General features: G+C 32.9%; 1 protein-coding gene and 1 long non-coding RNA gene across 2 annotated transcripts; both read right to left on the minus strand.

The window, feature by feature from the left end:
• Positions 1,008-1,976, minus strand: LOC109335457. The gene is made up of 2 exons (XM_019571591.1): positions 1,880-1,976; positions 1,008-1,816 (listed from the first exon to the last, which is right to left on the minus strand). Exons 1-2 carry the CDS (start codon positions 1,974-1,976, stop codon positions 1,008-1,010), a joined length of 906 nt encoding a protein of 301 aa, XP_019427136.1.
• LOC109335371 lies at positions 8,859-9,417 on the minus strand. Its single transcript, XR_002106203.1, has 2 exons — positions 9,321-9,417; positions 8,859-9,193 (listed from the first exon to the last, which is right to left on the minus strand). It is a non-coding gene; the product is annotated as an uncharacterized LOC109335371 (long non-coding RNA).

Here is a 14,758-nt window from a genome sequence, read left to right on the forward strand (position 1 = left end):
TTTTGTTATGATAGGAACCTGTGTGAGGTACTTTATGTAATGTCAATGCCCCGACATTTTTTCTTTGTATTTTTAGTTTTTTTTATTTGTGGCGATGATTAGATTTCGCCCTGTAAACAATTCTGTATTTATTCAAGAATTTTATGAATGAGAAGTATTCAGAAAAGAATTGTGTTCATTTAATTATCTTCAATGTATTAAGAATTTTATTTTCGCAAGGTTTGAAAATGTGACGTGTTGAAAATGGAATAAGGTAAAAGTGAAAATGATTTATAAGTTATAGGTTACATAAAAGAAGAAAAAAAAGGAAAGAAAATATTACCCACTCCCTCAGTCACCATGAAGTGACACTTCTCCCAGTTCAGTACCAGGTTTGTCTCAACACATCGTTCCAGAATGATGTCCAGATTTGTCAAGCAGCTATCAAATGACGACTCGAAGAGCGATAAGTCGTCCATAAAAACCTCAATGCATTGTTTCACAAGATCAGAAAAAATAGCTAACATGCACCTCTGAAATGTTGCCAGTGCATTGCACAGTCCAAATGGCATCTTCCTGTATGCGAAGACACCAAAAGGGCAAGTGAAAGCTATCTTTTTCTGGTCTTGGGGATCCACAATGATTTGGTTATAGCCTGAATATCCATCCAAGAAATAGTAAAATTCTTCTCCCACCAATCTCTCAATCATTTGGTCCATGAATGGCAGATGCAAGTGATATTTGCGAGTAGCATGGTTCAGTTTCCAGTAGTTAATGCACATACGCCATCCAGTGACTATTCTGGTCGGGATTAATTCATCCTTTCCATTCATAACCACAATCATAACCCCCTTCTTTAGGACCACCTAAATAGGACTAACCCACTTACTATCATATATAGGATAAATCATCCCAACATCTAATAGTTTCATCATTTCCTTCTTCACCACTTCCTTCATAGTGGGATTAAGTCGCCTCTGAGGTTGCGCCACTAGTTTGTAATCCTCTTCCATATGGATCTTATTCATTCAATAAGATGGATTGATTCCATGCAAACCAGCCAGTGTCCACCCTATCGCCCCTGCATTCTTCCTCAGCACCCCAATTAACAATTGTTCTTCATCCCATAAAAGGGCACTGCTTATGATTACCGGTTTCTGTCCTCCTTCTTCTAAGAATACATACTTCAAATGTGAAGGAATTACTTTCAAATCCACCTTTGGAGCCTCAGGTGTCTTCTCTTTTCCCAGCTCTTCAAAGTGATTCTGATTAGATACAACCTTGCGGGGTGCATCTAACTCTGCCAAACATGTTTTGATCATCTTGTCCTCCTCCATACTATATCCTTCTAGATCTCCCCTCAAAACCTTCTCCAAATGACTACTCATATTCAAGTGAATGTCATCGAGCATGAATAAGTCTTCAATGACATCCACTCGAAAGCAGTGTTGTTTGTTCCTCGAATGCTGCATAGCCTCAAAAACATTAAAATTCACCTCTTGGTCTTCAACTCTTACCATTAACTTTCCATCATCAACATCAATAATAACCTGAGCAGTCTTCATGAAAGGTCTGCCCAAAATAAGAGGAACTTCCTTATCCTTTTCAACATCCATGATGGCAAAATCCATGGGAAAGACCAACCCATCTACCTTCACCAAAACATCCTCTTCAACTCCATAAGAATACTTTACAGATCTATCAGCAAGTTGCAAGGTCATCCTGGTAGGCTTGATCTCCAAATCCCCAATTCTTTTCAGCATAGAAAGGGGCATCAAATTAATGTTGGCACCCAGATCAAGCAGTGCATTTCCCAAAGATAATTCACCAATAGCGACTAGAATAGTGAAGTTGTCCTAATCTTTAGTCTTCTCAGGAAAAGACTTCTGAATGATAGCACCGCACCCAGCTTCTAAGGTCACTATCTCTTCTGAAAACTTTCTTTTCTTTGTCAACAAGTCCTGCATGAATTTAGCATAAGCAGACATTTGTTCCATCGCCTCCATGAATGGAATGTTGATCTAGAGGTTCTTGAATAAATCCAAGAACCTAGCATATTGTTGCTCCTTATATTTCTTGGAAGGTCTCTTTGGATAAGGGAGATCATTCGACTGAGGTAGATCACTCTTCCTCTTATCACTGTTCTCTCATATATCATCCTCATTAGTGACAGCCCCTTCCTTATCTTGTACCACTTCACCCTTCTGTGTCTCTCTGATTACTTTCTCTGATCTTCCAGCTTCAGTATCTCTTAGAACCTCATCCTCAACAGCCAAGTTCTCACTAGTACCCTTACCAATGACCTTACTACTTCTAGTAGTGGTAGATTTGTAGTGTTCTTTTGGATTGCTTTGAGTGTTGGCGGAAAATTGTTGGCGATCTGAGTTTTGTTATGCCATTTGCTTAGCCAACTGACCCACCTGAGTCTCCAAGTTCCTGATAGAAGCATCAGTATTTTTTTGGTTTGAAATAGAGGCTTGCATAAACTTCTCCAATGTTTCTTCCAACTTTTTTTGCCTCTCATATAACGGAGGATGTGGGTCTTGCTGATAAGATGGTTGATATGGTGGTTGTCTGTTAGATGGTCATGCATCCTGCCTCCACCCAAAATTCTGATTCTGGTTCTGGTTTCTCCTCCAACCCTGTGAAAACTGATTGTTGAATGAAGGGTTGTTAGGGAAATTAGCCTGATGAGGTTGATTGTTAACATACTGGACCTCTTCTGATTGTGTGTTGGAAGGCACTGAGCAATGACCAGTAACATGATCACCCCCACAAAACTCACAGTGTAGCACCTGTTGATAAACATAAGGAGTCTGTACCACATTCAATTGTTGAGGCAACTTGGACATTTGCTTTGTAAGTGCCTCAATTTGTTGTGTCAGAATTTTTATCTGAGCCATAATGGCATCAGAAGTATTCAAGTCCAACACCCCTCTCTTTTTTATTGTCCTTCTATTATGTTGAGCCTCCCGATCTATAGCAGATAATGCAGTAATAATTCTGGTGGCTTGCTCAGCATTCACTGTCATCAAGGTGCCACCAGCTACGGCATCCAATATCATCTTAGTCTATGGCTTCAACCCATTACAAAAGATATTTAGTTGGTCAACATCTTCAATCTCAAGCCTCATAAAAAGCTTCCTCAACACCTTGTCTGAATGTTGAGATTTCAAGCTTTGCATGCACATACCTCGTCGGAGGGAAAAATCTTGTCAAGAACTTTGTTTCCAAATGACTCCAATTGGTCAAGTTTTGGGTTGGGTATGATTTTAGCCATTCCTTAGCTTCAAAAAGGAGGGAAAATGGAAATAGCATCATGTATGTAGCTTCCTTCTCAGTGTCAGAGTACCCCACAGTGGCCACCAGCTCATAGAAATTATCCAAATGAGCATATAGATCTTCATAATCCTTCCCCTTAACTGATGAGCATTGATTAGATTCAGATATGCAGGCTTGATTTCCATTGTCTTGGCGATGTGTGGAATCACGATGCTAAAGTAGTGTCGAGGACCTTGATACATAGCATAATCTCCTAATGTCCTCCTTGGAGGATTAGGCCTTGGGTTATTATCAGCAGCTTTATTGGCATTCTCCATCTTCTCTGACTGAGATTCTGAAACTATAGGAACTGTAGCCGGTTCAGAGCTACACTATGCTTCCTGAGGACCTTGTTGTCTCTTCTCTTTTGCTTTCTTCCGGTTACTTTTAGCAGACTTCTCAATCTCTGGATTGTATTGTAGTTGCTCTTCTTTAGATTTACCTCGCAAAAGCATAAATAAGAAGACTACAGCAAAGGTTAGCACAAGGGTTAACACTATACTACAAAGAATTAAAGAATAACTATGTACAAAACTCAATAAACTCTATAAAGAACTAATGTAAATCTCTCATTGCTCCCCGACAGCGGCACCAAAAACTTGTTAGATATTTATGGAATGACAAGCGTACTGTATCGTCTAAGTAATAAAATCCGGTAAAATATCGAGATATCGTCCTTATGGAGCAGACTAGATTTACACTAATTCCTACAAGAATAAATTGAGAATATATTTATAATGATGTTTTTATAAAATTTTGTATTTGGTTGTGAAAAATCATAAATTGAACGAGAAACAATTAAAATAAACTGGGATCGAAATGCATCGTTCTTTCCCATTGACATCCATGGATTCAATTCCAAGTGACTTCTGTAGTTACTGAATCAGATGCACATATCATTCAAATCATTCACATCAATCCATTGAGTGTAAAATCCTTAGATAATCACTCAAATACCAATTCCTTGGATATTTGACCAATTAACTTGCATTAAGTTCCATGTAAAAGCAATTCATGCATCATTGTTCATTCCTAGAGCAATGATTATGAAGGAAGATGATCTAGGTTCGGTATCAAGTTTAACTTCCCAATTAAACTTGAACCCAAGAACAAGAAATTAGTAGCAAAGTAAATTCATGCATTAAGAACGGGATGAACTTCCCAAAATCAAATAACAATTACAACAGAATCGAATCCAGGAGTACAAAGGTTAGAAGATTACATTTCGAAACCCAGAGCAAGATCTAATCATTCCTTCTCGCTATTACAACGCCCGAATCATGAAATTATACAAGGCATAATGCGAAGTAGAATCGTTTCCACGATTTCTATCCTAACCTCCCTGTGTTTCTCTCTATTTTCATGCTAAAGATGCTTTAGAAGTGTTCAACAACCTTCCCTGTTTTCCAGAACTGCCTATATCAAGTTCCAATTACTACCCTCTCGCTCAAGCTGAGGATTCTCGCTTGAGCGAGAGAAAGTACCCTTCCCTCGCTTGAACACCTCGCTTGGGCGAGGGAGAAACAATGGGCGTTAGGTTTTTGACCTTCAATTGGTGCTTGGGCGAGGGGTGTCAGTATTTTCTAGTGATTTTTTTCTCAATTATGGCTTGAGCGACCATTCCCTCGCTTGGGCGAGGCTTGTGTTGTTCAGAAATTCATTATTCTCTTTTTTTTCTCCTTTGTTCATCATTTCTAAACCTACAATATAAGATTAGCTAAGTTATTGGAAATTGTATGTAATGACAACATAATTACGCGCTAAGTGCCCCAAAAGCATATTAATTTCCTTAACAATTTGGCACTTAACAAACTTCCCCCAACCTAGAATCTTGCTTGTCCTCAAGCAAAGTAACAAAATGCAGCTCAGTTCAAAGTATCTGATTTTTCAAAAATAATCATTCATCCAATCATGGCATAGCTAGAATCATTCATTTACCATTCACAAAGACATGTTTCGTGATCAATCATAGTGGACCAAGTTCCAACTAATAACAGAATGCACAGGCAGTTCAATTTCAAACAGAATAGCAAGAATAACTACTCAGTTCAATCAAAGGAAATGCTTACGCGGATAGATTGGCAAAGTTTGGAATATCATCAAAAATTACACTTGGTGGAACTCGATTCCTACTTTTATACAACATGATTGCTATAGAAATTGGTTGTGTCTTCCTAATTCACAAACTTGTAATAGTTTTCCTCTTGTACTTGATCTAATGTTGTTAATCTACTTGTTCGGTGCTTAGGCACTTTTGCTTTAAAAAAAAGTGTGGTTCTTTAAAAAATTATACATAATGGATCAACTTCTCTTACATGTTTAAATGATGATATTGCTTATAATAACATGACCTCATTTGAGTTCATAATCATTTTACACTTCATCAAAGAAATTATATATGTATTGATAATATATACTCTAATGATACTTATAAGTCATTTAATATTGATAATATATAAAAAAATTTGTCCAAAATTTCTATTCAATGAGTTTCAACGAGCAATGAAGATTAGTTTGAGATCTCAATATTAATATTTTATTATTGGTCTCTTTAGCCATTCAAGTTTGAAACAATTTCTACTGTATGTCATTAGTTATATCTTGCATTGTTAATTATTTCGTCTTATTTTATATATTGTGGTTCATCTACTATATAAATATAATTTTCGACAATGAAATCAATTAAACAAAATTACATAGTAACATAGATGATGAATTTCTTGCAGATAACATAGTGATTTATAATGAACAAGAAATAATGAAATTTTTTATCTATGGTCTCATCATATATGCTTCTCTATATTTTCAGTATTCAATTAGTTTAATTATAAATTGTAATTAAATATTATTCTCCCTTATAAAAAAATTTATCAAGACCTGCCACTAATGGAGGGTGAATTAATAAAAAGTGCTCTCTTTCATTTCACCTTTTCTTTAAATGTCTACGGTTTTATTCTTATCGTAGTTATATTATGCAGTTATACTATTTTTATAGTTGTTTTTATAAGGTATTTTATATTTTTATGAGTCATATATTATAATTCATTTGCCTAATTAAAACTTTTATTATCTTTAGTTTTTTTGTCATTAATGAAAAATATTTTAATCTTATAATATATATAAAAAACAAGAAAAATAACTATTTTTTATATTTGCAATTTAGATGCAAGTGTTTTTATAATATTCAATGAATATACATTTTAAGGTTGTTTCTAATATATCCGCTGTATGCATAGGATAAAGAAACCTAAGAAGCATTCCTTTCATTCTATAATAACATTTATTATCAAGGTTTATTCAAACTTTTTCGCATATTATCATATAGCTTTTATTAGTTAATTCTATTTTCTTTTGTATAATAACATTTATTAACATATATATTTTATTAGTTATTTCTATTTTCTTTTGTATTGAGAAATAAAAATTGGTTTTTAGTCAAAATAATAAAATACTCCTTAATGATACTTTAATATTTATACATTAATCTTAATTAAAAAGATTATGAAAATGAACGGCCAAAGTTGATTAGAAATTAAAACTTAGTTCTTAAACACTACTTCAACATCAATTATTAATATAAATTTTTACAGTAATATAATGGAACATCAATTATTAATATTTATCCTTCCTAACATGTTGACCTGCACTCCGTGTTAGTTACCCGCATTCTTATTTTTTCTGATATAGAATGTATCATCTTCATCTTATATTGTTTAAGAAAAAACAATTTAAATAAAAGAAATATATATAAACTCAATAGAGAGTGAAAATTTAAGAAAATAACATGTGATAGTTGATATAATATACATAAAATTTATGAGAATTTCTCATATTGTGCCTCTAATAATCATTATAGAGTTGTTATGTGAATTTCTCATTTTGTGTGTTCTTTTTGTCTTGAGAAGAGAGAAGATAGAAATTAGATAAAGTGTGGAATATTAATGAGGTGTTAAATATAAAAAATGAAAGCAATGAAAATAATGTGTGAAAGTTTACAGTAGTTATTAATAATACAAAAAAGTAAGTTTGAAATATAAAAATTATGTCATGGTGGTGGTTATTACTTGTTTTCCCTTTATTAATTGTATAGAAGTATAGAAATAGTATCATCTTCATTTATATTGTTTAAGAAAAAAAATTAAATATAAGAAATATATATAAACTCAATAGAGAATGAAGATTTAAGAAGATAACATGTGGTAGTTGATAAGATATACATAAAATTTATGAGAATTTCTCATTTTGTGCCTATAATAATCATTATAGAGTTGTTATGTGAATTTCTCATTTTGTGTTTCTTTTTGGGTTGAGAAAGAGAGAAGATAGAAATAAGATAAGGTGTGGAAGATTAAAGATATATTAAATATAAAAAATGAAAGCAGTGGAAGTTTATAGTAATTATAATTAATACAAAAGAATAAGTTTGAAATATAAAAATTATGCATTGGTAGTGATTATTACTTATTTTGTCTTATTAATAGTATAGATATAGATTAATAATATTATAAATATTTACTATTTTTGTACGATTAATTAAATAAAATTGTATCATTATCTCTCATTTATTACTTTTGATATATTATGGGCATTAATATTACTAAATTTGGTCCAATCATGGGCTCATTCAAGTTATTTGGTCAATAGTTCAATTATTAGGTCCTAGTTGGACTAATTAAATTGGTTTAATTAAAAAATATTTAAAAACTATTTTTTACACTATATATAAATGGAAAGTATGGTGTAACTACCCATTGGGTAATTTTTGTTTTCCTATTTTGCCCTTAACACTTTAATTTCTAGAAGAAATCATATAATCATATGTAATCACTAAAAACATAATAATCACCCTCTCACATTCATTTAACAATTAAAATAAAGACAAAAATATAATATAAAGTAAACTCAATAAAGATTACAATATAAAATTCATTCAATACAAAAAATATTATGATTCACCAAAATAAAATATATAAAACTTAAAATATTTGATACCAGAAAGTAAAAGTATAGGTTGTCAGGTACAAAGTATATATCGTCACAGTAGTAATAATAACTAACATTATTAAATTACTATGAGATGAGTACATAATGAAGCAATCCTCAAAGAAGATTTTACTGAAATAAAATATGAGAAACAATTCGAAATATTATCAAACAATATAAGCTCATCGACAGGACTCTGTTTGTGGGAGTTTCCTCCGGAAGGAGCGATTACTATTTTAATATGGATCTCTAGAGTTAATTTGTTTTATTTTTTCCAATGTACCAAAAAATATAGGCTTTACATTTTAATCACAACAAAAGCAGACAAATAAGAGTAAAGCTTAATTAAACAACTATGACATTGTTACAACATAAGCTAATAAATGAGAAACAAAACTCTAATAGCGAGTATAAAAAATAATTTGAAAGTATGAGATTCTATTTCCTCCAAAGATAATTGTAATCTCTGACTACGAGTCCTGAATCTTACACCAAATAAAAGTATAGATATTTGCTTTTATTATCAGTGGGAGAAAATTATATATGCACAACATAAAAAGGAAGAATAACAAAAGTAGAAAAGGGAAGTTTATTAAAATCTTTTGATCATCCTCCAACTTTATTCTCAACCAACACTACATAGGAGTAATATATATGAGATACTCATAATTTAAACATTTTATTTGTGAGTTGGAGTACATGATTTTAATAACTTGCTATCCAAGCATAGGAACCCGCTTAACAAATCCGTCATCATCAACCCAAACCCAGACTCTGTCACATATGAGGTCAGGGATAACTAAGACATTATGCACGATCCTAACTTCTCGGACGCGAGGATTCTCTTTCTTAATAATACTCACTGCCACTTCTCCTTTCACTCCAACTAACTCAGGCCATCTTTCTTTACCTGCATATAATTAACTCCAAATTATATATAAACACATTTCCATATTTGATAATAAGATTAATAACTCTTATATATATATATATGTGTATATATATGTATATGTATCAGTATATTTGATATTACTAACCTTTGCCATGACAGTTATCCATTTTCAGCTACTATCAACTCAGCTATTCGGAAACAATATGTTTTTTGTTTTCTTCAAAAGCAACTCTACTGTTTGTGAAATAGTTCGTTGTAATATCCGGGGTATTTATAGTGGTTTTTGGTGTCAATCGTATCCTTATAGCTGGCTAGCAATGCATTTTTTTTAATTTTTTAATGTTTTTAATTGTTTTTGTCATTTTCAATATTCTAATGTAATTTACAATATAATTAAAATCAAGATTGAATACACTAACTATTTGGTAACGTTGGATTTTAAGCTATATCTTACAAAGGTCAAAGATTTTAAACACTGTTCAAAATAATGTTGGAGAAAAACAATAACATACGCTAAAATAGTTTATTTGTTTATCCATATTTTTAAGTATTACTAAGGGTATCTCCTTACCTTTGGGTAAGGAACTAATTATTTTTAGGGTGTATGACTGTCCTTCCTAACAACTATCGCTCTCAGGAATCGAACATTTAACATTTTGATTAATTTGGACTCTGAAGGTTTGTGCCAAATATGCATTACATGACTCATAATTAATTTACATAAACAACTCATTTTTTATATGATAAATATGTTATTGTGTTTTATTCTTTTTGAAATTTATAATGTTGTCAATTATTATTATTCTATACATAAATTTGTTCCATATTTTATTAATTGTAATAATCATTATTTTATATTTATTATATAATTGGTGTGTGATTGAAATAAGACTCTCACTTAGAGTGAAAAATATAAAACCGTTTAACGGAAAGTATATCGTATTCTCTCACAATTTATATGAAACGATTTTTGTTCAAAATTTATTATAAAAATATTATTTAATTAAATATTTATGATATATAATGAATGTTCATTTTTATTTTAGAGTAAATTACACCGACACCCCTGAATTGTAGTGAAACTATACAAACTACCTTTCACTTTTTTACACATACACAAACCTCCCCTAATTTTTATACTTTCGTTACACTAATCACCCCTGCATAAGAAATAAGTGTAATATTTTAAACAAAAATATGATAAATGCAATTAAATTAAACAAAACATAATATATTGTGGAGACAAGTCCAAATAATATATGAGTCAATATTTCTTTATTATTTTTGGTTCGTTACAATATATTATAACAGCGATTTAAACAATATTTCTTTAGAATTATAAAGAAATATTGACTCATATATTATTTGGACTTGTCTCTACGATATATCATATTTTGTTTAATTTAATTGCATTTATCATATTTTTTGTTTAAATTATTATACTTATTTCTTATGCAGAAGTGGTTAGTGTAATGAAAGTATAAAAACTATGAGAGGTTTGTGTAGGGGTAGAAAAGTGAGGGATGGTTTGTATAATTTCACTAAAACTCAGGGGTTTCAGTGTAGTTTACTCTTTATTTTATGATAAAAAAAATTTTATACCCTAATTTTTTCTCTGGCCGACCTACAAACCATAAGGACTGGCACTGAATCTGATTTGCTATTAGCTGCCATTTGTTTTTGCATTGATTTAAATGGCGTTAATTTTATTAACTGCATTGAATACAAAAGGTATATTAAAGTGTAAGGTTTTAATTGCATTGATTACGATTTGGAAAGGTACACTGTTTCATTTTGACTTTTAGAGTTAGATAGTTTTTCATATCATCATTCGATTATTCATCATTCATTTACAATTATTATTAACTATTAAATAAAAGTAATACCAATAAATTATGGCAATGCTCTGACTGTGTTTAAATTTTTAAAGTATTAGTACATAAATATACAATTTTATTTTTTATTTTTTATTTTTATCTAACATTTGTTGTTATTTCTTGCACTTATGTTTATTCAAAGTTTTAACTATTTATAGATTTCTATTGTAATTAAGATCATATATTAATAAGTAATATTGAAAGGGACTATGACTGCTATTTTTTAATATTTTAAAAATGAAAAAAAGTAACTACTTTTATTTATATGTGTAAATTAATGAAAAATATTTTATAATAAAGACAGAAAAGGTTGTATATTTCTAGGCCATTGTATTCATAGGATTAGCAAAGATAAATTATATTTCATTTGATATTTAACTTTTATTGTTTTAAGATTATTATAAGTAATTGTTGTCATATAATTTCAAAGCTTGTTCAAATATATTTTTCTCCTAATTTTATTCTCATTCAATAATTTTATTCTCATTTTATAATAGTTAATATTACATGAAGGGGATGAAATCATTTTGTAGAAAAAAATGAATGAGAAGTTGACATGTGGCAATGGATGATGTGGGATGACCTTTTTTATTATATAGTTAATAATAATTAGATTGTTGAAAATAATATTTGTTGGAAAAATAATAACATACCCTAAAATAGATTATTTGTTTATCCATATATGAGTCAGTATGAGAATAAAAGGGAAAAAATGAAAAATCAATTTGGGGGAAATGTGGTCTGCTAGGGTTCGTCTTTTTTCTTCTTCTTCATGGCTTCTTCAAGAGCTTTTGTTCCTTGGTCTTTTCTATGGGATCTCCCGGTCTCTTCTCTAAATGCTCCTTCTTCCTCATCTTTTTCTCCGTCAAAAAAATCGTTTGCACAGATCCTAAAAAACTCTTGCGACATTACCGCATCTCAGCTTCTGAAGCCGTGCATCAAAGGGGATTCCATTGCGATTAAAATCCCAGAAGACGATTATCAAGCGGGGTAACAACGATGTAAGTTTCATCTACACGGTAGAATCATTATGTCGAAAGGGGATACCCCATTAAAGTTCACAGAGATGAAAGAAAAGCTATCGGCAATGTGGAGCATGATTGGAAAGTGGTCATTGGTATCCCTGGGTAAAGGCTATTATGAATTTGCTTTCTCATCTGTTGAAGACACGAGGAGTGTATGCTCGGTAGGCTCTTGGAGTTGAAACCGGGTTTCTTAAGACTCTTCTTATGGACGGCTGATTTTAATCCAAATTTGCAGAAACTATCCCACACTCAGTGTTGGGTGAAGATTCACAATCTCCCTCAGGAGTATTGGAGCCCTAGAATAATTTTCTCCATAGCAGGGGGAATTGGGACTCTCATCTCTCTGGATGATGCTACCTCCAACAAGTCTTTTGGGCATTTTGCCAAAGTGCTGGTGGAGTTAAATCTTAAAGACAACATGCCCGATCAAATACTTGTGGAAATGGAAGGTTATGCATTCTTTGTGAACATTGAGTATGAAAATCTGCCTAATTTGTGTCAAGGTTGTCAAGCAATTGGACACTTGGTTTCTCAATGCAGAAAAGTGAAGAAGAAGGAGGCAGAGGAAAGGCTAGATACAAGGAAAAAGTATGCTTCAGGGAAGGTTGATTCCAAAGTAGGGGAGCCAAATGAGGTTTCCAAACCTCTGTCAAATGATGCGAATCCCATACCTGAGGTTCTAAAGGGGGCAAACAGTTTTCATGACCTGGTTATTAACCTTGATATAGATAGCAGGGTGGCAACTAACCTCAACAATATGGAGCGTTTGGTTCTTACTCCATAAGCCATTTCAGCAGCAGATATCGTGATGGTGGAATCTGATACCTTGGTGGATGACAATTTAATTGTTCAGGAGTCGGCTGATTTGGATAACATAGCAGTAGATAATGATATGAGATTAGTTGGAAGGTTATGGGCGAATGATCAGGATAATGATGACACTGAGGTGGAATTTCACGGAAGTGATTAGCAAATCACAGAAAAAGAAATTGAAAGCTAAGAAGAACTCTAGTAGAGTGCATTTTACCCGTAGGGGTGGGTATCTTAACACTGCTCAATGAAAATCCTCTTTTGGAATTTCAGAGGATTCGAAAATAAGAAAACAAGGTTAGTCTTCAAAAACCTATGTTTGTCTAATAAGCCTGACTTGGTTTTCATTGCATAGCCTATAGTATATTAGGATATTGTGAAAAGCAAGTTTTGGAAGGATTTAAGATTACATTTGTTTGTTGTGAATAATAGAAACAGTCTTTTACCTTCTATTTGGGGTCTCTTTAGAGATGGGTTGTGTCCCAGGATTCTGGGAAATTGTGATCAACATATAGATATGGTGGTGGAGGTGGAAAACTAGAGAATGTTCATTAGTGCAGTGTACGCACATACCAACTATTCTCTAAGATGGTCTTTATGGAAGGAGCTTACAGAGGTGATGAGTGTTAATCTAGGCCCTTGGTGTTGCATAGGTGACTTTAATGTAGTGTTGGGGGCGTATGAATGTCGTGGGGCTAGGTTGCCGGCTAGACCTCCTATGCATGATTTCAAGAGCTTTTCTAACTCAACTGATCTGTTACATCTTCCAACCTCCGGTTCTAGCTTCACATGGTCTAATAGAAGAAGAGGTCATGCTCTCACTGAGAAAAGGCTTGACCGTGCTCTTTGTAACAATGATTGGATAAATGTCTGGAACCAAGTTGCTTGCTGCAACCTAACCAGAAGTGCTTCAGATCATCATCCCATCATGCTTAACTCCTCTAATAATGTTATTGACAGAATTGTGCCTTTCCGGTTCCATAAAATGTGGTTGTTGAATTCGGATTGTAGAAGGCTGGTTAATGAGGTATGGAGTAACTCTGTTTCCGGTTGCCCTATGTTCATTCTTTCTCAGAAGCTGCGTCTGATTAAGCATGAGTTGAAATCTTGGAACATCAATGTTTTTCGTAACATTCACAATAGAGTGCGGAATGCTAAAAGCAAGGTTGACGAAATCCAGCAAATGCTTGATGGAGGGGGCACGGATCAGACGCTTCTTGCCCAGGAAGATTTCGCCCAATCTGAGTTGCTCCAGGCTCTTGAGATGGAAGAGGTTTTTTGGAGAGAAAAGGCTCGTGTTAATTGGCATTCTCAGGGTGATAGAAACACTGCTTTCTTTCACAGGGTTAGCAAGATTAGATAGTCTAGTAAAGCTATCTCTATTCTTAGGGTGGGGGATGCTATTTTATCCAATCAGGATGAAATATTGAGCCACATTTTGGACTACTTCACAAGTATCTTTGCTTCCCCAAACATCACTACCCCTAATTCTTTAATTGATTCTGTTATCCCCAATTTGGTTTCTGAGGAGGACAATTGGCAATTAGTTGTTATCCCTTCTAATGAGGAAATTAAAAATGCAGTTTTCAACATGAATGGGGATGGGGCCCCGGGTAATTAAAAATGCGGTTTTGGCGGATGTTTTTATCAGGTTTTCTGGGATATCATTCAGGTGGAGGTCTGCAATTTGGTCATGCAGTTTTTCGTCCACCCTTGGCTTCTTCCTAATCTGAATTCTAACAATATAATTCTCATTCCCAAGGTTATAGGTGCTGATAGAGTTGAGGATTTCAGACCAATCGCTCTTCCCAATTTTCAGTTTAAAATCATTTCAAAGGTCCTAACGGATCAGCTAGCTATTATTGCTCCTA

The sequence above is a fragment of the Lupinus angustifolius genome, chromosome LG20 (assembly GCF_001865875.1).
Source record: "Lupinus angustifolius cultivar Tanjil chromosome LG20, LupAngTanjil_v1.0, whole genome shotgun sequence".
NCBI lineage: Eukaryota > Viridiplantae > Streptophyta > Magnoliopsida > Fabales > Fabaceae > Lupinus > Lupinus angustifolius.